Source organism: Clarias gariepinus, chromosome 15 (assembly GCF_024256425.1).
Source record: "Clarias gariepinus isolate MV-2021 ecotype Netherlands chromosome 15, CGAR_prim_01v2, whole genome shotgun sequence".
NCBI lineage: Eukaryota > Metazoa > Chordata > Actinopteri > Siluriformes > Clariidae > Clarias > Clarias gariepinus.
This window is the reverse complement of record NC_071114.1, coordinates 8,595,238-8,621,240: the sequence shown is the minus strand read 5'-3', so window position 1 is coordinate 8,621,240 and position 26,003 is coordinate 8,595,238. Positions and strand designations below refer to the sequence as shown.

General features: G+C 39.3%; 1 protein-coding gene across 1 annotated transcript; it reads right to left on the bottom strand.

Moving 5' to 3' along the window:
* Window positions 1-3,603: 3,603 nt before the first annotated feature.
* abcb11b (ATP-binding cassette, sub-family B (MDR/TAP), member 11b) lies at window positions 3,604-24,590 on the bottom strand. Its single transcript, XM_053512674.1, has 28 exons — window positions 24,400-24,590; window positions 24,280-24,298; window positions 23,931-23,960; window positions 23,746-23,803; window positions 22,345-22,589; window positions 22,159-22,246; window positions 20,750-20,883; window positions 20,485-20,656; window positions 18,230-18,354; window positions 16,649-16,823; window positions 16,441-16,554; window positions 16,243-16,353; window positions 15,797-15,922; window positions 15,468-15,671; window positions 14,742-14,912; window positions 14,405-14,606; window positions 14,225-14,303; window positions 13,796-13,925; window positions 13,523-13,693; window positions 13,310-13,414; window positions 12,170-12,331; window positions 11,846-12,049; window positions 9,694-9,935; window positions 9,366-9,522; window positions 9,066-9,263; window positions 8,399-8,605; window positions 6,527-6,673; window positions 3,604-6,424 (listed from the first exon to the last, which is right to left on the bottom strand). The coding sequence occupies exons 1-28, from the start codon at window positions 24,473-24,475 to the stop codon at window positions 6,224-6,226; spliced, it is 4,053 nt and encodes a 1,350-aa protein (XP_053368649.1). The 5' UTR covers window positions 24,476-24,590; the 3' UTR covers window positions 3,604-6,223.
* Between the last annotated feature and the right edge of the window lie 1,413 nt (window positions 24,591-26,003).

The window sequence follows — 26,003 nt, the reverse complement described above, 5'->3', positions numbered from 1 at the left end:
GGTTGCTTCTCATCACTCACAATTTTGCCCAAAAACACAGCCATGAATAAAGAATGGTACCAAAACACCCTCCAACAGCAACGTCTTCCAACGATCCAACAATGGTTTGGTGAAGAACAATGCATTTTCCAGCACGATGGAGCACCGTGCCATAAGGCAAAAGTGATAACTAAGTGGCTCGGGGACTAAATCATTGAAATTTTGGGTCCATGGCCTGGAAACTCCCCAGATCTTAATTCCATTGAGAACTTGGTCGATCCTTAAGAGGCGAGTGCACAAACAAAAACCCACTAATTCTGACAAACTCCAAGAAGTGATTATGAAAGAATGGGTTGCTATCAGTCAGGATTTGGCCCAGAAGTTGATTGAGAGCATGACCAGTCGAATTGCAGAGGATCTGAAAAAGAAGGGCCAATACTGCAAATACTGACGCATAAATGTCATGTAATTGTCGATAAAAGCCTTTGAAACGTATGAAGTGCTTGTAATTATATTTCAGTACATCACAGAAACAACTGAAACAAAGATCTAAAAGCAGTTTCGCAGCAAACTTTGTGAAAACTAATATTTGTGTCATGACTTTTGGCCACGACTGTAATTCCAGTTAGCTGGTTAACTAAATCGATGCATAGCAGACAGCTATCGGTTTGAACCCTGCAATGCAGCTTTCATCTATTTATCCTTGTAATTTTATTTCTTAATCTAACTTGAATTCAAAAATTATTCAACTATTCATTATTATCCCCCCCCCCCCCTTTTTTTGGAGCCAGCCCCCAGTGGACATTTGAGGAACTGCATAGCTTGGCACTTGGCAGTTGCCTCTTGATCAAGAGCTTTACTTGATGTCCACATCAGTTATTAAAATGAGCATTATATCCGTCATGGTTTTTGGGGTGGATGAGCTACCACAGCAGATGACCAGACTACAGCGGGTTCTACGCGTGTCGGCCAAGAACAGGAATCTGAGGTTACAGTGGATGCAGACTGGTCATGTGGTCTAAATGAGTGCACACAGACCGACTTATTGCTGGCAATCACTACCTTATAAACATGATTAGTTTGTGTATCTGTGTGGCAGTGTGAATCCAGACATCACACTGTAACAATCTTGAATAGAAGCTGGTGAGAAATGCACACGTAAATGTATGTATAATGAATCATCCATGACCCTGTTGAGACGTTGGTGATCTTGGCCAAGATGATCAGACAGGCCAGGATGATCAAGCTGGTAGGTCATCTTTGCCAGCTGGTAAGTTATTTTTTCAGCTTCTAGAATGCTTCTTCAAACTAACAAGTTAATGTTTAATTCTGTAACACTTTCCAATACTGTACATCAACAAACCGTCACAGGGAACACTAAACAGGAATGAACAAACAGGATTTTATAAACACCTCCTGATAACTGCAATGTTGTGGTATTTGTCATATTATTTACTGTACATTTGCAAGTAAAACCGGGACTTGTGATGAAATTTCTGATGTTCATATTAGAATGGTGCGCTCTCAGTCCGGTTTGATCACCAAAGGTGTTTTGTTTTTGCAGGACAATGCACAGCGCAATGTTGCCCATCGCACCACTTGCACATAACAGGACCTCTGCTGGAAGTTATAGCCACATTCACAAATTCCTAACCTCACTTCAATAATTTCCCCATGTTTGAGAGAGGCCAGTATTTCAGACCTGAAGCATGCACTCGGATTATTTTTCCACCTTGATCGTATCCAAGCACTAGAGAAATGCTGGGATAAGTGTTCCAGGGAATTATATAGAAAAAATAAGTGGTTTACTCTCACAGCTGTATTCTGTTATTCTGCACACTCAAAAGTCCTGGTTTTACCTACCCCCCCCCCCCCCCCCCCCCCCATAAAAAAAATTGATTTCCCAACTTTTTAAAGCAGTGGCGCTTTAATAAGGGCTAATATTTAACATGAACTTTGGGCTGTTATTTGTTTTCAGATAGGTTGAGGTCGTACTTTGACACAACTCACATAATCCAGAGTTGTCCCCATTTTAGAGTTTTAAAACCTCAAACTGAAGCACGTCCCAGCTAAAATTAAATGCGCCTGAAGTAGAAGAATCCTCAACATGGGGAACAATCCCTGCAGTCCATCTCCGGAAACCATTGATGGCATTTTCATGGTTGGCCAGGCTGGCGGGATCATTCCTGACATCACCCTCGATAAAACAGTGTCTAATTACCTCTCTTTAAACTCCAGCTTTGCTCTCAATGTTCACTTTGATGCCATTCAGGAGCGCCTTTCGAAGGACCAGCTTGCTGCGCTGGAGAAGAACCTGACCTCCATGTTTAACAACAGGACTAAGGTGACTTATGGAGGTGTTGGGGTTGTGGCCCTGGCTATGTCCTTCCTCTTGGATACTCTGGCTGCTAGTGTCGATGGACAAACTGATGGGGAGCTGACGAAGCCGTACCAGAGGATTTTTGGACCTGATAACTCTTCGGAGATCTCTAGCATCACCAGTGAGTATCTGAGACTAGTTCCTGGGATGATAAATGATGAGGACATGATGGCAGAAATAACTGATGTCTACGACCAGAAGCTGAAACATGCACTTATAAAACTCTACGAGAGCATGACTGTTGCGCACCAAATGAGCACGGCTGCGGTTAAACAGTGGATCAACGGAGCCGCCATTCACCTGCACATGAGAATCCATGGGATCCGTATGTTATCAGTTCCCAGAGGATCTGCCGAATCTCTCCGGCTCTCCTATAGAACTGGACTGGGGCGAATTTTCCAGCTTTACACTTCATACTTACGGCGTAATGTGAAGGAGAGGGGCCCTACGCAGGAGCCTCCGATAAAAGCTGGGTTTTTAATCACAGAACCGAACAGAAAAGTCAGGCACCGGGTGGCTCACAGCCCCTGCCAGTCACAAAGCATCATCGGCGCAATTGCAGCACGGATCCTAGCGATCCAAAATATTAGAGCTACTGAAAAGTTTTTTGAGGAAGCAGCTCGAAACAAAGACAAGCTGATCCAGCAGAAGGAGCATTTTGAGCTGCCCGCTGGAAACATGAGCTACAGTAGTGTGTAAAAGTCATGCAAATTATTGCTGCAAAGCAAGGATGTCTTCAAAAACGTTTATACATTACTGCTTATGATAGTATGTTTTTAAACAGTAATTAATGAAACACAATCAATAATTGGTGTGATGATCCTTTGCTTATAATATGAACATCCTGCAGAACCAGACACAGTGCTTCTTAAGGAAAAGAAAAACTTGCATAAATATTTTTATACTAAATTGATTGCTATATGTTATATATTCATATGTATGATAATATGATAATATTATATTTATAGAATAACATCATACTATTTTTATTTTAAAGATAAAGATGTATACAACTCTGTGTGTATGTATGTATATATACTGTATGTGCTATATATATATACATACATACATACATACATACATACACACAGAGGTGTATACATCTTTATCTTTAAAATAAAAATAGTTTTTTATTATATGTATACATGTATGTATGTATGTGTGTGTATATATATATATATATATATATAGTGTATAGTGTGTATATGTATATATGTGTGTGTGTATGTATATGTAAAGAAGCAAAAAATGCTTAATGGACTATTGTTATAAACAGAAGGCATTTTTATATGGAAGGTATATTATATTACACATTAGTCGTAGTTCCTTCTTAACTATAGATAATAGCGTGCGCACGTTTTAGGGCTCTTTAGCATGGTGTTCTCGCTAACTGCATTGTTAGTTCAGATTTGAGATAAATGATTGATGAAAATGTACACTTTTATCTTGTTCTCCTATTAACAATTACATGCATTTTTTTATTCCTTAGGATATAAAATATAACCTTAAGCTAATAAATTATATCGCCAGCCTCCACTGAGCCGTGTCATCATTGTTTCTGAATTGATATGGTTAATCAATTCATATTGTAATTGTAATAAATTAAAATTTACAAATATTTAAACATTTCAGTGCACAATTGTTTTCTGTTTTTATTAATATATACAAATACTTGTTTAAATAAGGTTAATCCAAAAAAATAAAAAACAAAATTTTGTGAACAAAAGCAGCTAAACATTTTGCTCTTTTTAAATGAAATACATTTAAAAATACAGCCCAATTTTTTTTTTTTTACAAATTGTTTAAATTATTGTTAGGCCTTCTATGGATCATATACACTATATATACAGCATGTACACTCACTGTCCACTTCATTAGGCACACTGTGCTACTGTAGTACTGGATTGGACCCCTTTTGCCTTCAGAACTGCATTAATTCTGCATGACGCAGATCCAACAAAGTGCTGGAAGTTTCCTTAAAGATTTTGAGCCGTTTTGATACGACAGCATCATGCAGTTGCTGCAGATTTGTTGACTGCATATCACGATCGTATCTCTATTCTGAAGGTGTTCTATAGGATTGAGATCTGGTGACCGTGGAGGCCGTGTGAGTACAGTGAACTCATTGTCGAGTTCAAGTAACTAGTTGGAGCTGATTTTAGCTTTGTCATATGGTGCATATTCTGTGATCATAAATGAATGGACATAAACATCAACAAATACTCAGGTAGGCTGTGGTTTTAATCAATGCTCAATTAGTACTAAAGGGGCTAAAGTGGGCCAAGAAAACAACCTGAACTGTTGGTACGAGTCAGGATAGATCCATGCTTTCATGTTGTTTAAGCCAAATTCCGAACTTATCAAAATCTTGTAGCAGAAATTGAGACTCATCAGACCAGGCAAAATTTTTCTAAATTTTGAGGTAATGCATTTCTTTTTTTTTTTTCTTTCAGATTTTCTCCCTAATTTAGTCGTGTCCAATTCCTCCCCATCACTAGGGGGCTCCCACATTAAGGCTACTACTACCACTCAGTCGGGAGGGCCGAAGACTATCACTCGTTTCCTCTGAACCGCGTGATGCCAGCCGACTGCATCTTTTCAAACTGCTCGCTCACGCACTGTTACGGGCGGCGTAACACACTCGGAGGACAACGCTATTCGCTCCTTCCGCATGTGTGAGCTCACAAACGCCCCTGATTGTCTGTAGAGCCGTAATTGATGTGGGAGCACAAAGTACCTCTCATCCCTCCCCTCTGAGAGAGCTCGGCTCTATCAATCAGCTCTCTCTAGACCTCTGGCTGCGAGAGGTTACAGCATCACCCGGGAATCGAACCAGCGATCTCCGGATGACAGGGTGAGCACTTTACCACTGCGCCACTCGGAGGCGAGGTACTGCATTTCTATCAGCTCAGACCAGTCTGGCCATTCTTCTCTGCCCCTGACAATAATGACATTATTTTTGATAGTGAACATCAGAGAACTGCCACTCACTCACTTATTTGTCTATCCCACTTTATCCTGTATTCAGGGTCACAAGGGGCCTGGAGCCTATCCCAGGAGGCTTAGGGCACGAGGCTGGGTACACACTGGACAGGGTGCCAATCCATCGCAGGGCACACAGACACACATGCACTCACTATGGGCAACTTTGGGAATGCCAATTACCCTAATCTGCATGTCTTTGGACTGTGCGGGGAAACCGGAGTACCCAGAGGAAACCCACCAAGCACGAGAAGAACATGCAAACTCGGAGAACTGCCATTTACTGGATATTGTCTCTTTTTAATTCTCATTCTCTGTAAACCATTCTCTGTGGCGTGTAAAAATCCCAGTAGATCAGCAGTTCCGGAAATCCTCAGACCAATCCGTCTGACACCAACAACCATGCCATGCTCAGAGTCACGTTAATCACTTTTCTTCCCTATTCTGCTGCTCAGATCGAACTTTAGCAGCTCGTCCTGGCCATGTCTGCATGCCTAAGTGCTTTGCGTTGCTTCCATATGATTGGCTGATTAGATATTTGCTTTAAATAGCAGTTGAACACCTAATAAAGTGGCCAATGAGAGTATAAGTGAAATAAAACTATTGTAATAATGAATTAGTTATTAGTTTATACCCATGCGGTATTAATTATTGATTGTGATCAAACAAATGTTACAATCCTTTACCTCTGTACAAACTGAGTAAATAAGATACATTCATTATTCATTATTTGTGGTTTCTTAAATTAGACATATTTTTTTCAAATCTTAGGCTTTGCCTTTGGATCAGTATTAGATTTCTACCTCAGTATCAATACTACATTTTCATTATACATTAGCGGGACATTAATCATTAATAATCCTGGCTCCATATAACAGACAACTAGCTGATCGGTGCTCCAGTCGTAACCAGCTTGTAATAAGCTCCGTTTAAGGCCATGAGCTGATCGTGCGTGCCCTTCTCAATCACAAGCCCTCGTGACATCACTGCTATGATGTCCGAATTCTGGATGGTGGAGAGACGGTGAGCGATGACGATGCATGTGCGTCCTTCCCTCGCTTTATCCAAAGCTTCTTGTACTGTCTGCTCAATAAAAGAAAGAGAAAACCTTCATGAAGCGTGTGACTTTAGTTGTACCATACTGTCTAACTCTTCCTCCATCTGTCTGGCTCATTTTTTTTTCACCTTCTCACTCTCTGTGTCCAGAGCTGATGTCGCCTCGTCCAGGAGGAGGATTTTCGGGTCTCGTATGATTGCCCTGGCGATGGCGATGCGCTGCTTTTGACCACGTGAGAGTTGTGACCCTTGGGAGCCCACATTAGTGTCATATTTCTACAGGGACCATGACAAGAGAAGAGACTGGTTACTATCATGAATAAATATCATAATAAATATCAAAATTGGTCATGTACAGTATCTGTAAAGCATAACCTCTACCTATAAGCTGAGGAGGAAAGGTCGGGAAGGGAAGATGAGGACATGGTACACGGAACAAAGTGTATAAGGACAGACATTGCTTTTTTGAAGATTGCTAGCTATTTTTAAGAAAATGCAATGCATTGATAGAAACGAGATGCAGAAACAACTAGTGTGTGTTTAGGATTTAATCTGCAGCTCCTGACTTCCTTAGGTTCCTCCCAAAAAACAAAAATGTTATCAGATGTGTTCACTTGCTGAAATTGCTTTCATGGCTGGTTTTGAATGTGGGTTTTGGCAGGAAGCTGTTCTCGCCTCCACCACTAAATCATTAGTGTTACGCAGAACTGGACCGTACCAGACAATTTTCACCCAGAGTGGAATTCCTCGCAGCAAGAAAGAATTTTTCTCCCTTGGAATCTCTGGTCTATAGAGCAATAGTTTTTTAGTTGTCCCACCCAGCAGTCCCATTAGCTTCTTTTTTAGCCTAACTTCATAGAAAAATAGCAAAGTAGAATATTGCTGGCGCCGTGGCTTAGAGCTGAAGATCTTTGCCTGAACCTAACGGGACCCGACGGGTTTGGTCGGGTTCGGGCTTAATTAATATAATTTTGCGCGGACTCGGGCCGGGCTTGGGCTTGCGCGGTAAATGAGCGGTTATGTGATGCATTTTGATAAGCGCGAGAGAAATGCAAAAATGGATGCTGAGGAGGTTAAACAGCGGCTTGCCACTGGCGATGACGTTTTGGTTACACCCACGGAAACTTTATATTAATTTTGTTATTGCCAAATACATCTTAATTTTGAATTTACCTTAATTTAATTTGTAAAGGAATACTTATTTTTACAGTATGGGACTATTGTTGGCCTATTTATAGGGTAAGTGGATGCCTAGACTTATTTAAAGTGCTGAGATGTTACAGAGGGCTTGTTTATTTTTGTTACAACTTCCAAGTTGCCTGTAGCTTATACGTTAGTCATAAAAAAATTATGTTAAAACATGTATAAATGACTCATTCTTCACCAAAGGCAAAAGAGCTGTGTGCTTGCGCACATTTGAATAATGTTGGGCTGTAAACGGGTTCGGCCTTTTAAAAGGCTGTCAATCAAAATGTCCTTGCCAGGCTCGGGCCGAAGTCTGTCGGGCTTGGGCCCTAACTTTTAAGGCCCGATTATAGCTCTACCGTGGCTCAGTGATTAGCACTGTCGCCTTGCACCTTCAGGTCCTGGGTTCATTACCCGTGTCAGGTCTGTGTACTGTACATGGAGTTTATATGTTCTCTCCATGCTTGGTGGGTTTCAAATTGGTGGTGACAATAGTCACCATTGGCCCCCACGGTCCCTGGTTGGACTACAGAGGTTCCTGGATGGATGGACGAAGAATATTATCCACGGACAGAGCTTAGCAGTTAAGGGTTTAAAGAGCTTATTAAGAGGCCTAAGTGTGACTTTCCTAGTAGTCCAGGAAACTCCCAACCTTGCAGTTATTAGGACAGAACATTAGGTATTGTTTAACCTAAAGAAAGTGTTAAATATTTTCACTTCTCTTCTATACAGTATGTACTTATTAATCTAGCAGATTAATAAGTGCATAAAGAAGTCATTTAATAAATGACTTATAGAAAATGATTTCTTTTTTACCTCGGGAAGAGACATGACAAAGTCATGGAGTTGGGCCTTCTTGGCTGCAGAGATGACATCATCCATACTGAGCTCCCTGCGGTTATCCCCATAACGGATGTTTTCCGCAATGCTGCAGTCAAACAGAATCGGCTCTTGGGAAACGATCCCGATTTTAGAGCGCAGGAATGGAACGTTGATAGAAGTAGAATCATGTCCATCGATTAACTGGATAACAAAAGAAAATCCAGTTCGTTCTCAGGTCTTTAATAAAAATAGGAATGTGATAACCAAGTACATAAATGTTCTTTCATCATATACAGTACTGTGAAAAAGTACTGGACTACCCCTCTTTCTTCATTTCCTTTTACAGGGCCAGACTTTCTGTATTTTTAATGTAATATAGAGTAGTAGTTCTCCAGACTTCCTAAAGGAGCTTAATTATACTGTATACTGGTGATGCTGAATGCTAAATGGTTGGAACAGACAAGAGGGGAAATGAGGTCGCTGCTGAAATTGTTACATAAACAACCGATTTTTTGATATTTGATATTTTTGCAGCCTGTAGCTAAAAATCTACATCATTTAATTTAATATGAAGAAATGAGATGGGGCTCAAAACTTTTGCACAGTACTGTACTTCAAGAAGTAATGAGAGTATATTTATTATATGGTATTGTATTCTCACCACTCGTCCTAAGTCGGGGTCGTAAAATCTCTCAAGCAGCTGGACACTAGTGCTCTTGCCACAGCCGCTGCTACCCACAAAAGCGAGAGTCTGACCAGGTTTCACACTTACAGTAAGTCCATTCAAAACCTGGATATCTGGCCGGCTCGGGTAAGTGAACTTACAGTCTGTGAAATCAATTTCCCCTTTGAAATCGGCCTAAATTAAGAGAAATAGAAATTTAAATATAAAGACCATTTGTATGTCACTGTTCATTGTTTTATATTTCTGATATAACTTTCAAACGTTTAGTTGAATCACCCATTTTTCGCCTTTGTCACTATAGACACTGATTTTAGGGACACGGTCGAGCAGCTGGAAGAAGCGAGCCGCAGAGATCTTTGCTTTGGCATAGTCAGGTGTGTATGAGGAGGCTCTTCCGAGCGCTGTTCCACTGGTTACAATGGCTGAGATGACCCTGCCATGAGAGAAACAAGCCCCTACTGTTACCCCTAAATTTATCGTATTATTACTATATGTAGATATTATCTTTGCCTTGTTATTGATAAATAATCATATTCAGCTCATCCAAATGTGCTCAAACTCTTACGCTTACTGCATTTTTTCACATGAACCTAAGAGCTCTCACCTAAACACCATACTGAAATGAAGGTTCTCGTGCCGCACCAAGTATCCGCCAAACCGATAAGATGCTGAGTTTGCCAGGAAGACTATACACTGGGCAAATCCATAGCAGGCACCGTAGACATTAGCCTTCTTTAGTGCAGCTTGGTACGGTGCTTCAAGCTGTGCTTCATACATATGAACAAAACTGCGCTCTTTACCCAGACCAGCAATGGTGCGGATGTTGTTCAGCGCCTCGCCAGATATCTAGAGAGAGATGGAGGCCGAGTGATTCGGTCACAGAACTGTAACGCCTTCAGTTTACAGTTAATGTATTAATTATTTTCATAATAGGGTGGGGTAAACCAAATTAGGCTGTTTTGCGTGATTTAGATGTTTTGATGCATTTAGATTAGAGCTGTGTTGTTGGAAAACAAGATTTAAAGGGTCGTATGAGTTTATGATTACATTATCTTAATCTAGACATGAACAGTATTAGTATAGATTATAAATACAAGGGTTGTACCAAAAGTAATACAAGAGTGGGCATAACTTTTTTTAATGAACTGGCATAGGTCGATCAAGTTTCACATGTTAGTAGAGTAACTTTTTTCTATACTCCTCAGCATAGTCTAATCACATGATCACAAGCGATGCATTCGTGCCATCACAGAACCCAACGTTCAAATCCTCTTTAAAAACCCCTATGTCACAGTTAATAGTCTTCCACTGTGTGATTGGTCTTTAGTGCTGGTTTCCCCATTCCCCAACTTCTTCATCCATTTCTGCACATTTCTATTGTCAATGGTGTCATATCTGTAAGCATTCTGTAGCACAGTGGCTCTTTTTCAAAGACGATTTTCAAGAGTTGGCTTTAACGATTGCGCAAATGCATCACTATCATTGTCGTTGTTTTGACCAGATTGACAAATTTTCCCATAAGAAATAATGAAAACTTAAATTATTCGTTCCACAGCCCAAAAAAATAAATACATAAATACATACATATACATATTACGAACATAATTTATACAAAATATTAAGTAAAAAAAAAAATAATAACCTGCACTTTACCTTTAAAAAAAAAGTATTAATGTTTCTGTTTATACGCGCAGGCGCTGTGTGTGTGTGTGTGTGTGTGTGTGTGTGTGTGAAGTAAGAGGAGGAATCAGCCCTACCCTTCTCTTCTTACACAGTAAATAAACCTTTCCCCTCTCTTATTTGAATTTTACATACACACACACACACACACATTAACAAAAAGACTGTTTTGTTTGGGAAAAATAGCAAGGAACATCGCTAATGACACTCACGTGAGCGCATACTAACAGAATTACTGCTGTAAAGTAAAACAAACAAACAAATGAACCTGCAATTTACCTTTGAAAAGAATCGCGACAGAGCAGTGTTTTTGTTTAGAGCAAAGAGAATGTGTGTCTAAAGCCGAGAGGGGGTGGGGGGTTAAGGGGCAGGGGGGTGTAACGGCGACAGTCTGTGTGAAGGGGCACGGTGTCAAATTACACGTGATCACACATAATGACGGAGAGAGAGAAAATGGATTTTTAACCTCTCTAATGAGACTTTCTTTTGCTTTACACGCATGCACACACATGTGTCTTAAGAAACAGTACATGCGTGCTGTACACACACACACTTACAAACACAAAATAAGATATGGTTTACGCGCACACACGTGGTCACAGTGTTATAGTAAACAGTACACGCGCGCACGAATGTTAATTATACCAGTGAAAGACGTGCACTAAGACCCATATGATACTGGGTACTTGTAAACCAAGACTTGCTCATTTTTCAAGTCAAAATTTATTAAAGATCTTTGCTCATCTTGCAGGACACTCGCAAACCGCGTTACTCACAATCCGAGGTTCCACTGTATTTGTATTCCTAATAATGAGATGAAATTTTTTTGATGCATTGGATATTTGAAATATATATTTATTTTTTACAGTAAAATGCCCTAGCATTGTGACAGCTATTTCCTCATAGACTTTTAAAGGATTTTTAACTTGATCACTTTTGATTATTGTTTTATGCAAAACTAAACAACAAAATCTTTCAGTTTCAGAAACGATTCCAAGTAGGGCCCTTTTTTCAAAGCTAAAACCATTAACCATTAAGGAACTGAGTATTAAAGATAAATAGCGTGTTTAGAGTACCTGTCCAGCTGCTTCCATGGCTTGCTTGTCCTGCTTTGCAAAGCCAGTAAGCATCTTGGCCTGGAAGCCTCCAGAAAGTGCAAGGAAAGGCAAAAAGCAGATAATGACCAAGCTGAGCTTCCAGCTGAAGTAGAAGGAGATAATGAGGGCCACGCCGATGTTGGTCAGAGAGTTCAAAATCATTCCAATTTGTGAGCCTGTGGCCTGCAAGAAATATTAACTACAATTAACCTTGATAAGAGATGGAGATAAATTCCCTTTGAAAGGGTTGTGGGAGGTTCAGGTTTTAATGAATGGTGTATAGGTTATGTTCTTTACACTTACTCCCTGAACTTGTGAAGCATCTGTGGCCAGTCTAGTGGTCAAAGCACCCGGGCTGTTCCTGTGGTCATCAAACCAGCCAACCTCCTGGCCTAACATGGCTTGGAAACCCAGGCGCCTCAATCTACGTGTCAGCAACTCCCCTGATTTAGAAAATGCATAGCCCTGAGAGATAAGGGGGCATAAAATAATGATTAAAAACAGATCAAACCCAAACTACAAAGCAAAGGAAAAATTATTAGAAACTGTCTAACTTTATCTACTGAAAATGTACACTAAGTGATTGTTGAGTTTGACACATTGATTGTTGGGTCAGTGTGCTTCTTAATAGTCTAAAGTCTGAACACACAAACACGCACAAAATTATAATAAAGTTTGGGAGGAGAGCTCCGTAATATTGATGTCACAATCTTAATAGGGAATACTAAACACTGTTTGCCATCATGTCAGAAAAAAAACACGTAAAAAACAAGCATCAGGTATTCATTCACTGTGAAAAGTGAAAGTACAAGGGGTGTTCAAGTCAAACTGGGACTTTTGATTGTGCAGAATAATAGAATACTGGTATGATCAGAAAAGCTAACTTTTTTCCCTATAAAATCTACACTAATAATGCAATAGCCATAATGCAACTGCATGCTTAAAGTCTGAAACACTGGCCTCCCAGGATCTCCTTTAATAGCCCAAACATGTGAAAATGGCCTGGAGTGAGGTCAGGACTGTATGGGGGATGTGGCAATAACTCCCAGATGAGTGCAAGTGGTGTTGGTGAATAATTGCCTGTCCAGTTCCCACAGACAGATGTGTCTCTTCCACAAGTTGGCGACAAGTTATCAGTCGTTTTTCAAGAATCAGGTGTTCCACTCATTGAATGTAAACAGGAACGACTGCAGTGGGCTCTGGATCATCATTCACAGATGTACAGACATTTGCACTATTCAAATGCTTCAAAAGAGTCTCATCACAATACAAGTCCTCATTTGACTTGAACACCCCTTGTACAGTAGAAATCTAGGCAAAGTGGGAAATATCTACCTAGCTTACTCCCGCAATTTAAACAGAGCTAGTACGTTAAAGTAGCACATTTGTTGAGTTGGTAAATGTTGGTAACTTTTAAATTACAGTTCAAGTGTTAGAACTTACCTGAAGCATTTGTGTGAAAAATGAAACCACACCAACTAACACAAAGAACAAACAAATTCCATTAATTTCCCTCCTCTGGGCACCAGGGTCAGGCATAGAGAATGTCTGTGTGAAAGAAGACACAAGAGACATTTGTCTAAATCCCAGACTTACAAATGAATCCAAATCTCTTTTCCCCGCCTGACAGGAGCCACTGGTTTAACGAACACTTACTGCCAAGATCTGGCTGAAAAGCAAAGAGTACACAGGATTGACTCCCCCATTCACAGCTGCCCCGAAAGACCCAAAAACCATGTAAGGCCATTCAGGGGCATTGTACTTCAGAATGCGAGCTACCGGGGCTGGTTCTACTTCTTCATCATCATCATCTTCAGGACTCGCACCCTATACAAACACCAACATACATTGGCATACAGGAAAGGAAAACATCTTATATTTAACCCAATTTATCCTCAGAACCTTTGGACTTTTTATTCTTTTTCATACTTTTTTACTCAGCTCCTGGGAAACGTAGGTTTCAGAGTAGGACTGAGGTCCAAGTTCCCCAGCAATGGGTACTGAGGATTCTGGAATGATGTTGGATAGACGTGATTTAGCCCCACGACGAATAGAGGCCCTGCAGAGACACAAACAACAATCTATAACCAAATAAGGAGAACAAATATGCATAATCGTTCTAATGTCATAAATTCATATCACGTAATTAATGAAAAAAAGGTCTGGCTTTGTCAGTGTTGTGGCTCAGGGTCAAACTTTTAGACTCTCAGGTCATGTTCAAAGTGTTTTATAAATTTAAATACCGCATATACATTTTGTGACTCTTCCTGAAAGAAACCTAATAAAACCTTTCATATACTGTAAGAAAAACTTCTAATTATCATGATTTGGCAGTGAGACGATTAGACACACGAGCACCTTAGGCTTGCCCGGTAGCTTCCTGCCCGAGAAAGATTTTTCTTCTCTGCTTCAGGATCTCCTGCAGCTTCCTCTTCCACTAAAAAGAATAAAAAACAGGATGAATATGTTTTTTTTTCTCGTATTAACAGGCACACTGGAAAGTGTTTGTATATTCGTACACATGTGAGTGTGACCTACTTTGTTGGGCTTTCTGATTGAGAGCTTTGTCTCCCTGACTCTGTAAAGTGACCAGAGTGAAGTATACACCCTTTCTGTCCATCAGCTCGTCATGTTTGCCTCTCTCTACAGCTCGCCCATGCTCGAACCCAACAATCACATCTGCATTCTTTATCGTCGACAAACGGTGGGCAATGGAAATGGTGGTACGACCCATTTGGACCTTAAACAGACATATATTTTTGTGACGTTTAAGAACCTAAAGTATATTATGGATATCATGGACATGTCCACAGCTTGGGACAAATTATTCTTATTGTTATATGGTATACAAAATGTATGTAAAGGTGTTGCTGACCTTGTCAAGGGCTTCCTGTACAATAGCTTCACTCTCATTGTCGAGTGCAGAAGTGGCCATATCCAGCAGAAGGATTCTGGGATTCCGCACCAGAGCTCGAGCGATTGCAATTCGCTGCTTCTGGCCACCACTCATTTGTCCACCACCCTCACCAACCAGCGTGTCAAATTTCTGAACCCAAGTCAAGAGAAAAATATCATTACTAATGGACATTTTTTTTTACATTTGGGATTGTGTGATTAGAAATAATTTGTCTTTTATATTATAACTGTATACTATAAACTCTAACAGGTCTATGTGTGTTAAAGGAAACTTGACTACGTTATGAGCATCATCAGAGTTTAAACTTTACGTTTCTTGTATCAAACCAAAATTTTAAACTCTTCTCCGTTGGACACTTGAGTGTCAATGGTTTCTTAAAAGCTGCTAAAAAAAAAATCTTAAGACTGTCACACTCCAAGACCTACAGTATCTTTTATGAGCTATGCTAAAAGTTAATCATTTACAGTATGATTGTGAAAACCTTCTGTCGTAATCCTTGTGTGTTTATCAACATTATTAATGTTTCTCAACTTTGTGAAGTTTTGAAATCGACATTTTTTCTCTGAACAAGAAACGTATTGTCATGTCTTGTTAGCGTAAAATTATTAAGAATCTAAAAGTTTCTGCAGGTGACCGACAGTGCTGAGAGGTTATGATTTACAGGTGAATAACAGGACAGTCTACCTGTGGTAAGTCCATTATAAAGTTGTAGGCGTTCGCATCTTTGGCGGCTTTGATGATGTCACTGTCAGATACACCAGGACGTCCGTAGCGAATATTCCCCGCAATGGTAGTGGCGAATAAAACCGGCTCCTGCTCCACGATGCCGATGAGCGAGCGGAGCCACTGGATATTCAGACCCCGAATATCGTGACCATCCAGGGTGACCTTGGAAGAAAAGCATGGAGAGATATAAGTTCGAATAGAGAATAACAAAAGTTTTTTGTGACAAAAGGTTTGGAAATAGTGCATGTGGCTTTTCCCTCAACCCTGATCTATGTTACGGTTCTTACCATGCCCTCTTTGGGATCGTAGAAGCGCTGCATGAGCTGTACGGCTGTGCTTTTTCCTGCCCCACTTGGTCCCACAAAAGCTGTGGTCTCCCCAGACTTCACCTGCAGATTCATCTGATCCAGGATCTGTCACAGGAAAGATTCAGTTAGAGTAATCTGTGTGTCTTTGGACTTGGGAGGAAACCGCAACACAACAGTGGAAACCCAACAAGCACGTGGAGAACGTGCAAACTCCACACATACTGGTTTGGTGGTATGAATAGTAGTTGGAAAGCAAAACCAACCAATTATGGAATATAATCTACAATCTGTTGCTGCATTTCCCAGCTCTAAGTAGGTCTGAGAAACCTATTGGAAAACTAGCAGAAGTTGGCATAAAATGCCACCATTGTACAATTTCATCAGTCCAAAGACCAGAATAATGTCCTTTTTTAGATTTTTTTTACCTTCACTTCTGGTCTAGATGGATAGTGGAAGGTCACATTGTGAAATTCCAGATCTCCTTTCACTTTATCCAGCTTGTAGCCGGCCTCAGACAGGCAGTCGATCTCTGGCTCCTGGAAATACCACACAGAAAAATGTGTAAAACTTCAGATAGTTAGAAACTAAGCACTTAAACACCCTTTTGTGAAAGAGGTTCTTACACGGTCAATAGTCTCAAAGATGATGGTAGCAGCGCCTCGGCCTGCAGCAAACGCTTCCAGACAGGGAGAAGCTTGTCCCAGGTTCAACGCAGCAATAAGTACACCAAAAAATACCTGCAATTATGACACACACAAGAGGGTTTTTAGTGTGGACATTTGTAAAGAAGCTGGTGCATGGCTGTGTATGTGTGGAGGTGGGGATCAAAACCTGAAGCAGGGTTCCAGGGCTGTACTCCTCTGTATCGACCACTAAACTGGAGCCATACCAAAATGCCAGTGCGTAACAGAGGAATATAATAAACCACATGTAGCCAGTGAAGAATCCCATGATCAGGCCTTTTCTAATGCCCCAGCGCTGAGCTGAGATCAGATTACGATCATATCTTAAAAAGGATGAGAGGAAGAAAGAAGAAAAGAGAGGAGAAATGAGAGTATGAATGAATTCAACCTATTTATTTCTAGTAGATGAACATAATTCCTTATTAGAGCAATTTTACAAACAAACATTAACATATTGTTTCGGTTTTCTCTCTCGTGTTATTTCTTTTCCATATTTTTCACTTATTTGCAAAGGGCGTTCAAGTCAATCCCGGACAATCTGATGATTAAATTTCAGAAAACACAGTCCAGTTTTAAAGAAGGCTGTACGACTATAAATGACGATCCGGCTGAGGTGGCTCAGAGGCCATTAAAGGAGTTCCTGGGAGGCCCGTGTTTCAGATGTCAAGCGGGCAGTCTGGTCATACCTCCAGAGTACTGAGAAGACTTTTTACCTTGATGGTGTCCAAGCACTAATGAAACGCTGGGCTAAATGCATTAGTGTAAATAAAGAAATTTCTCTTATAAGAAACAATCAAAAATTTGACTTGAACACCCCTTACAGTTTTTAATGTAATTTCATTTAATTATTATTTACTATTAATTAAATAATATTTTAAAAGCACATGATTGTGTCAAAATTATTAAATAATTGGGTGTGCTTCAATTTGTTTAAATAATTTAGTAAATTTAATTAGCAAAAGATTTTTTATGTATATGTACCCATATTTGAATCTACCTATAAGTTAAATGTATTTAGTAAAAAATAAATATAAAAAATAAATAAATGTGGTATATGTAAGGTAAAAGGTATATTTGATTAAGTCTAAATAATTCTAAACAGTAAATCTAAATAGTTTAATTTCAATGTCATTGTTTATATGATACCAAAAAAAAGGTCAAACACAACCAGTTTTTAAACTTGCATATTTAGAAATGGAAAGTTAAAGATTTCAGTAACTTTTAAACAAACATTGTACAAATTGTGTATTCTGCTGTATATTATTAGTGTAATTTAATATTATTGTTAAAATGTACAAAAACTCAACTGGTTATTTTTGTAGTCAGACAAGAACTATTTAAATCATAAAATTTGGAACCTTTGAAATATGGCTAAAATTACATTTGTTTATTTGTTTCTTGCCTTAAAATGCAGTTGAGGAAGAGTTTAAATATCAAATATACTAATATGATAAAGTACTAATACTTTAAAAATATACTTTTGGAGACTATAAGAGTTCCATCTCCGTCTGCTGCTATAAATAGCATAAATATCTGAGATGATGCCAAATACAAGCCATGAGGACATTCTGAGAATTATAAAATGGGGTTCTGAGAATTTATAGTACTAGAGTATGCGTACTTGAAGTACAGTATGTTCTACATTTAAATGTCATTAGAATGACATTATAATGGTTGGATGAGAATGGACATTTGTAGAAAACAACTCTAAAGAGGATTTAGAGCTAACCTATCAACTTCTTTCTTCTCTCCACCGAAGGCTGCCACGGTACGGATGGAGGACAGGACCTCGTCTGCTACAGAGCCTGCTTTAGCATAGGCCTGCAGCTCCCAACCAGTTAGCTTAGCCACAAACTGAAAAACAAGCACAATCAACAGACAGTTTTAAAATAAAAAAAACATGAAACAATTTTTTAATTACTGCACACCCCACAAACAAAAATATATTAATACTAATACTAATACTAAAATAATGGAATAATGATGAATTAATACTAATTCTAATCCTTAGCACAGCATGAATTATTTAAATCAATTACTTAGTGTTGTGCCAATGAATTGGTGCAGTCTCAAAACCAAAGATTAATTAATTAATTACACTTTAAACTGTGCAGTGCATCAAGGATACGTTTTCCAACAAACAATCAGCACCAATCTTCACTTTTTAACCAGTTAAACATCCAACAAACATGGACTAGACAGCGACAAAATCTACCGGGCGCTCATTCACAGAAGGCACTCTGTCATAGCCATGTGCTCAAAGAAACTTGCAACTTTCACCTACAAAGAATGGGTTGTTTTGCAATAACAGGGCTTAACCCTCTCAAACCTGTGGTTTAGGACTATCACATGGAAAAAAAGCAACAACTTTATGTTCTGTTTGCATTTAAAACGGCGCAAAGCAAATTCCAGTGCAGGGTCAAGCTGAAGTGATATAGGGTACGAATGAAGATAACCTAAATCTCAACTCATGTGGAACTGAACTGTAACATTCAGCTTTAATTCTCCTTTAAATCTTTTATTTAATTCTTCTTATAAGTTGTGTGAAAGTAGTATACTTTATTAAAATTTGTCAAAAGGAAATTATGAATTTAAAGTGATAGTCTGCGTTTTTCAAGCGTGCCTTAAATCAAAATCAAGGTTCATATCAGTACATTGCTATGTAGTGTAGATACTTCTTGGTTGTTATCAATTTTCCTGCTCTGTACACTGGCTGTGATGTTTGTCACCTGGAGTACAGCCAATTTCCACAACCATCATTTTGTGCAAAAATGCATTCCAAAGTTCAGGTGAGATCAGATGAAGCTCCTACAGTCCCACTGAGCTAACCTGAGCTGGTATCTTTCACTTTAGATTTAATAGAGACTTGGGGAAAAAGAGAAAATCCTTGAATTAAAAGATAAGAACTTGTAACTTGCTTTGGATGTCTTGACTTGGGACCTGACTTGTGGTTTGAATGCCAATATTTAAGGCTATTTTTTAAATTAGACAATAATGACTTAATTATAACCCTATTAATTAAGTATAAATAAAGTACCAATATGTACTATATGCTTATTTGTGGAGCTTGTGGTATAATGTGAACATAATGTTTAACAGCATGCCCATGCTCTCTCATTGATCACTCAGGTTTGGTGATTGGTTGCTTTACATCTCAGGAAGCCCTCATGTCTGTGTTTCTTTCTGGCTCTTCCTTTTTGGTTATGCTGTTAAAGTTAGTCCTGCCGGAGTCCCTGCTTGCACTCTACACTAAATATACATTTACATTATGTGACTGCAACCATACCTAACTGTTGTCTCTCCTCTTCTGTTCTCCCCTCTCCTGTTCTCCCTCTCTCTCCTTTCCTCTCTCTGTTGAGCTACACATGTCGTTCCTGAGCTGCCAGTGATCCAGACTCTCTCTGCCCTCTGGACCTGTCTGACCCATCCTGGCGCCCCACTTCTGGTTGGAGATCTCGTCACATGGATGCCCCGTGTGTCTCTCTGGGATGCGTCTGGTGTCTGGGGATGGTTTCACTCTACCATGAAGACGGTTCTGGCCTAGACTGATGTTGACAGCTGTTTCTCTGACGACTTGACTTATAGTTCAGGACTGGAATTTCCTACAAGTCTACCTGAGCCTCCAATAACTACCTGGACTCCATAGTAACATCAACTACCATCAACTGTAATGCTGAACTGCCTGCCACCTAACACATAGTATAAATGCAGATCAATTTCTGCGCTCTGTTTCATCCAAATGAGGATGGGTTCCCTGTTGAGTCCAGTTCCTCTCAAGGTTTCTTCCTATTGCCTTCTCAGGGAGTTTTTCCTTGCCACTGTCGCCCCCTTGGCTTGCTCACCAGGGACAAACTGACCATTTTGATTTATGCACATTCACATTCCATACAAACTTAAATAATTCTTTTGATTGTGTAAAGCTGCTTTGCGACAATGACAATTGTTAAAAGCGCTATACAAAAAATATAAATATATGATTTTTACCAAAGCCATCAGCCCAGCTCCCACTCCAATGAGTGGAGACACAGAGATGATGACCAGTGTCAACTTCCAGCCCTTTACAAAGCCCATGAGGAAGCCACAGACGAAGGTGGTGAAGCGCTGAATAAAGATTCCCACCTGATCCGCTATGGCGTCGTTTATTTTATTGATATCGCTGTCAAACAGAACAGATCGTACATACTGTAAATACAACAGAACCCTAACACACTAATGCATATGTAATTGGGGGCACAAATGTTTATCTTACTCAGACATGCGTGTGTTAAGTTCACCCGCGGAGTTGCAGTCGAACCAGCCGATCTCCATCCTCATGACTTTGCTGAAGTACAGCTTCCGGATGATCTGGATCTGTCGAGCAGCACTGGACACCCACAGAGAGATCTGACCAGGATGTTCAAAAGTTCAACTCTTTTAAAAGCTTTTTATTACTTAACTTTTTTTTTCACATTATGCCCATTTTGGTACAGTATGGACAAGTATTCATAATCAATGGTCTGACCATTAAAATCTAGGGCTACTGTAATCAAATCTTTTACATCCAATCCTGGAAATTACATACAACCCAAGTGTAGCAATAGCTAGATTTTTCAAACCTTTTTAAAAATACACTCACCAGGCACCTCACCTGTTCAACTACACCGTAACGCAAGTTTTTAATCAGCCAATCACATGGCAGTGACTTAATACATTGAGGCAACTGAGCATCAGAATGGTGAAGAACCATTCAGAAACTGCTGAACTACTGGGAACTACCATCAGAAAAGAGTGGCAGTTCTCTGGGTGAATATGCCAGAGGTTTTAGCTGATAGAATGGCAATGATGACCTTAATTACATCTTGTTACAACTGAGGTATGGCAAAGAGCCTCTGAATGCATTGACTCTTGAAGCAGATAGGCTACAGCAGCAGAAGACCACACCGGGTGCCAATCCTCTCAGCTAAGAACAGGATACGGAAGCCACAAGTCACATGGCCTCACCAGAATAGCACAATGTAAGACTGTAAAAACATTGCCTGGTCTTATAAGTTTTGATTTCTTCCACAGCGTATGGATAGTAAGGACAGATTTTGGTGTAAATAATATAAAAGCATGCATCCATCCTGCTTGTATCAGCAGTTCAGGCTGTTTGTGGTGTAATGATGTGGAAGGAATTGGCATGCTTTAGGCCCCTTTAGTACCAAATGAAGATTTAAATGCCACAGCATGCCTAAGTATTGTTGCTGAACATGTCCATTCTGCTAGGACCACAAGTTATTGCACAATGTAACAAATCTAAAATCTCAAAAGTTCACTCTACTCAAATGGCCTCCACAGTCATTAAATCTCAATCCAATAGAGGACGTTTGGAATCCAGTGGATGGGAGAAGTACATCATGGATGTACACCTGAGAAGTCTGCAACAACTGAGTGAGGCTATCATGTCAACATAGACCAAAATCTCTAAGGAAATTCATTGCTAAAGACTTAAGGCCGTTCTAAATGAATACCCAATACTAACAAGGTGTATGTAATGAAGTGGCTGGTGAGTGTATATACAAGGTCAATATGGCACCAAAAATGTATAGGCGCTACATCCAGGAAGATAAAAACCAAGCGGTTTAACTCAAGACAGACTGCTCACAGGGATTGTTCTACATTACTGTAGACACGACTTACTTGTATGTATCCAAGCAAGAAGACAGCACACCCAATACCAACGTAGTAGTAAGCAAAGTTAGTCATCTCATACTCTATATCTAACAACCTAATGGAGACAGAAAAGTCATTATTAATGAAGATGGTATGTACCAGTGATTGCACTTTGAGTATTCATTTTCATGGTTTTCAGAAACAGTTTCTCACCCACAGGATCTGGTCATATTGAGCTCCAAGTTCTCCTCGGCTGAGAGGTTCCGCCACTGAATGGTGTTATTTAGGCAGTGTTTGGCTGGATCTTGCAGCTCATTCAGCTCGATATCATAGTCAATGAATGTGTCAGTCAGCAACCCAAACACGAGCAGCATGAGTGGCTGGGCAGAGCCGTGTAATATAGCACACAAACTCCCAAAGATCATCATCAAGATTTCTCGGCATGTGGCAAAGCGGAACTGGAGTGAAGAAAATACGATGGATCTTGAGCCATTAATTAAATAATGAAGTCTTTCTCATGTGATGTGATTACAGTATACCAGATATTCAATTCAATTCAGTTCAATTTTATTTGTATAGCGCTTCTAACAATTGTCATTGTCGCAAAGCAGCTTTACACAATCAAAAGAATTATTTAAGTTTGTATGGAATTTGAATGTGTATGAATTAAAATGATCAGATAGTCCCTGATGAGCAAGCCGAGGGTGACAGTGGCAAGTAAAACCCCCTGAGATGGTAATAGGAAGAAACCTTGAGAGGAACCGGACTCAACAGGGAACCCATCCTCATCTGGGTGAAACAGAGAGCAGGAATTGATCTGCATTCATACTGTGTGTTAGGTGGCAGTCAGTTGAGTATAACAGTTAATGTTAATTGATGTTAAAATAGAGTCCAGGTAGTTATTAGAGGCTAAGGTAGACTTGCAGGAATTCCAGTCCTGAACTATTGAATACCTTAACCCTGAGCTGGGCATCTTAGTTTCAGTAAAGAGAAATCTTATTGCTATACCACAGAGTAACATTCTAGATAATGAGAACTATAATATATACTTTAGGTTATATAGTAGATGTGGACACCTGCCTTCCCAGAAGAGTAAAGAATATCATAACAGCAAGGGGGTGATAAAGCGTACTTTGGATTCCACTACAGTTTATGCAGCATTCAATATGCATTATTGAAATATGCTATACAGTTTTTAAACTGTGAAAAACGTACTTATTAAATTTAGGGAGATTTGTATTTATTAATTAAGGCTTTTTTGTTCCTCGTGTGCTGTTGAACACATCGGGTGACGGGTTTCTGTGCTTTCGGACCATTTTATATAGGAGTACGGTTAAGGGGCTTCCCTAAGGACCCAACAGTGGCTACCAGACAGTAGTGAGGTTCCAAATCCCGACCAGAACCCCCTGATCGATTAATGCTCCCTAATAAAGTCTAAGAATGTTTCATACTAAACTCATTAATAACAAGGAACTGTTAAATATTATGTTTAATAGCATTTAGTCCTCTAATCCAGTGGTAATTCTACTGAATTATCCAGTAGTTTTACACAGACTGCGCAGATCGAACCTGTGCTAAATTTAAAACCAGCCATCTTGAAACGGTTCACATTACCAGCTGAAAGAACCCAACACGGATGGCTGCTTCTTCCTTCTTCTGGCCGGGCTTGGACCTGCGAAGAGGAAACATTTTAATGTCCGAATCATACTAACCAACAATTTTATAGAATGTTTTGTTTGTTTGTTTGTTTGTTTGTTTGTTTGTTTGTTTGTTTGTTTGTTTGTTTGGGTAAAACTTACGTTTTCTGCTTTTTAGAAGATGCTATTGTCCTGAAATGCGATCCAAAGTCAGAAAAAAAAAACAGAGATGATATTTAAACAAGATTTAGATATTTAGATTTAATTTCATTATTTAAAGTTATTGTCCATCATTATGGGTTTTTTTTTTATTTATTTTGGTTTGGCATTGTGTGATACCAGACAAAACAAATGTATAAAATATGGTGCAGAAAGGGTCTTTTGACTTAAAATTCAGGACCTGATGAATAATTGATCATTAACTAATTAACTTCAGGTCTAATACAGTAGATCACCATTATCCCCCCCCCCCCCCAAAAAAAAAAGGTCAGTTAAAAACTCGCGTACTCACATGTATTCTGCATTTTGCTCTAAAATCAGAATAAAAATATTAATATTATTATAAACTGACCATGCACACTAATTAAAATGTTTAATTCCTTATAAATAAATAAAATGCCATGTTCCTTACCTTCATTGGAAAAATCGTATGCATTGTTTTCGTGTCCAAACCTCTTAATGCTGCGCAGCTTCACAGAGCCTGGCATCGTGTTTCCTATTCTAGATCCGTTTACAAAAACTGCATAAAACTTTAAGCTGTGATGATATGTTTACAGTTTAATCATCTGTTGAGTGTTCCATTAAATCTGTGTTCTGAAGTCAGAGTGACACAAAGCAGATTAGTATATTTGTGGTGCTGGAGCATGTGGTTGGTTGTACTACAGGAGGTAAATGTCCAGCAGGTTGTGCTTTAAAGAGGTGAATGACCATCGTAGGCAAATAGTGCAGAGGAATGCATCCTGAAATCAGTTTCACAATCGGTATTTTCAGGCGCATACTCACATGATTGAATCAGTCACTAGAATAAAGAGAAGGAACACCATATTATATCAAATAACATTTATTATAACATCATTTTATAAAATGTTAAAAAATATATAATAATTACTAATTATATTATATTATATTATATTATATTACTATTATATTACTATTATATTACTATTATATTACATATTATTACTATTATATTATATATTGGAAAAGGGCTTACCATACATATAAAAACACATTGCATGCATTGATTTTGGAGTGTTTCTGTGGGAATTCATGCCATTCATTCCATAGAGCATAAATTCATGAGGTCAGGCACTGATAGATGTAAGATGAGAAGGCCTGGCTTACAATCTTCATTCTAGTTCATCCTAAAAGTTACTTGATGGGATTGAGGTCAAGTTCTTCCACACGGAACTTATTAAACCATGTCTTTAGTCAGGCCTGTGCACACATAGACATCAAAGGGAGCTTATTTGCAAATAAATTAATATAATATGCATGCATGTGTGTGTGTTTCTGTTTGTGCAAAGCTTTCATTGTCAAAAGAAAGAAAGAAAGAAAGAAAGAAAGAAAGAGAAAATATCAGGTTGGTTCAATAAATTTTAAGACTCTGTCGAGTTCAGATGCCTTTCTCCCCTTTGCGTCTCCTTGCATGCCCCCACGGCGTGCAGCACAGAAGTGTAGCACACATTCGTTTTTGCGGACAGACAGAGAAACGCAGAAATAAAGTTCTCCCTCCCTTTTCAGTTGTGTTTGTCTTGGTGTGGAGGTGCCCTAAAAGACAAATATGTTTAATCTTGTCTTGCTAATGTGGATAATTCATGATCTACCATGTGATAAGTTAGCTAAAGCTTAACTATATATCAGGGTTATACGAGCTAACTCAAAAGATATAGGTTATCTCAAGAGACTGAAACGGGGTACACCCTGGACAAACACATACACTCACTCACACACTTCAGGCAGTTTGGTAACGCCAATTAGCCTAATCTGCATGTCTTTGGACTGTGGGAGGATACTGGAGTACCTGGAGGAAACCCACCAAGGACAGGGAGAACATGCTAACTAGCTAACTACTAAGCCACTGTACTGCTAAAACCATCACACTGATATGCAAATCAAGTAACAAAAATAATTAAAGCATATCACCATTAATAAGGGTTGGGGCACGGTCATGTTGGAGTAGGAAAGGGCCTTCCCCAAACTGTTGCCACAAAGTCTAAGCGGAAGCCTAACATT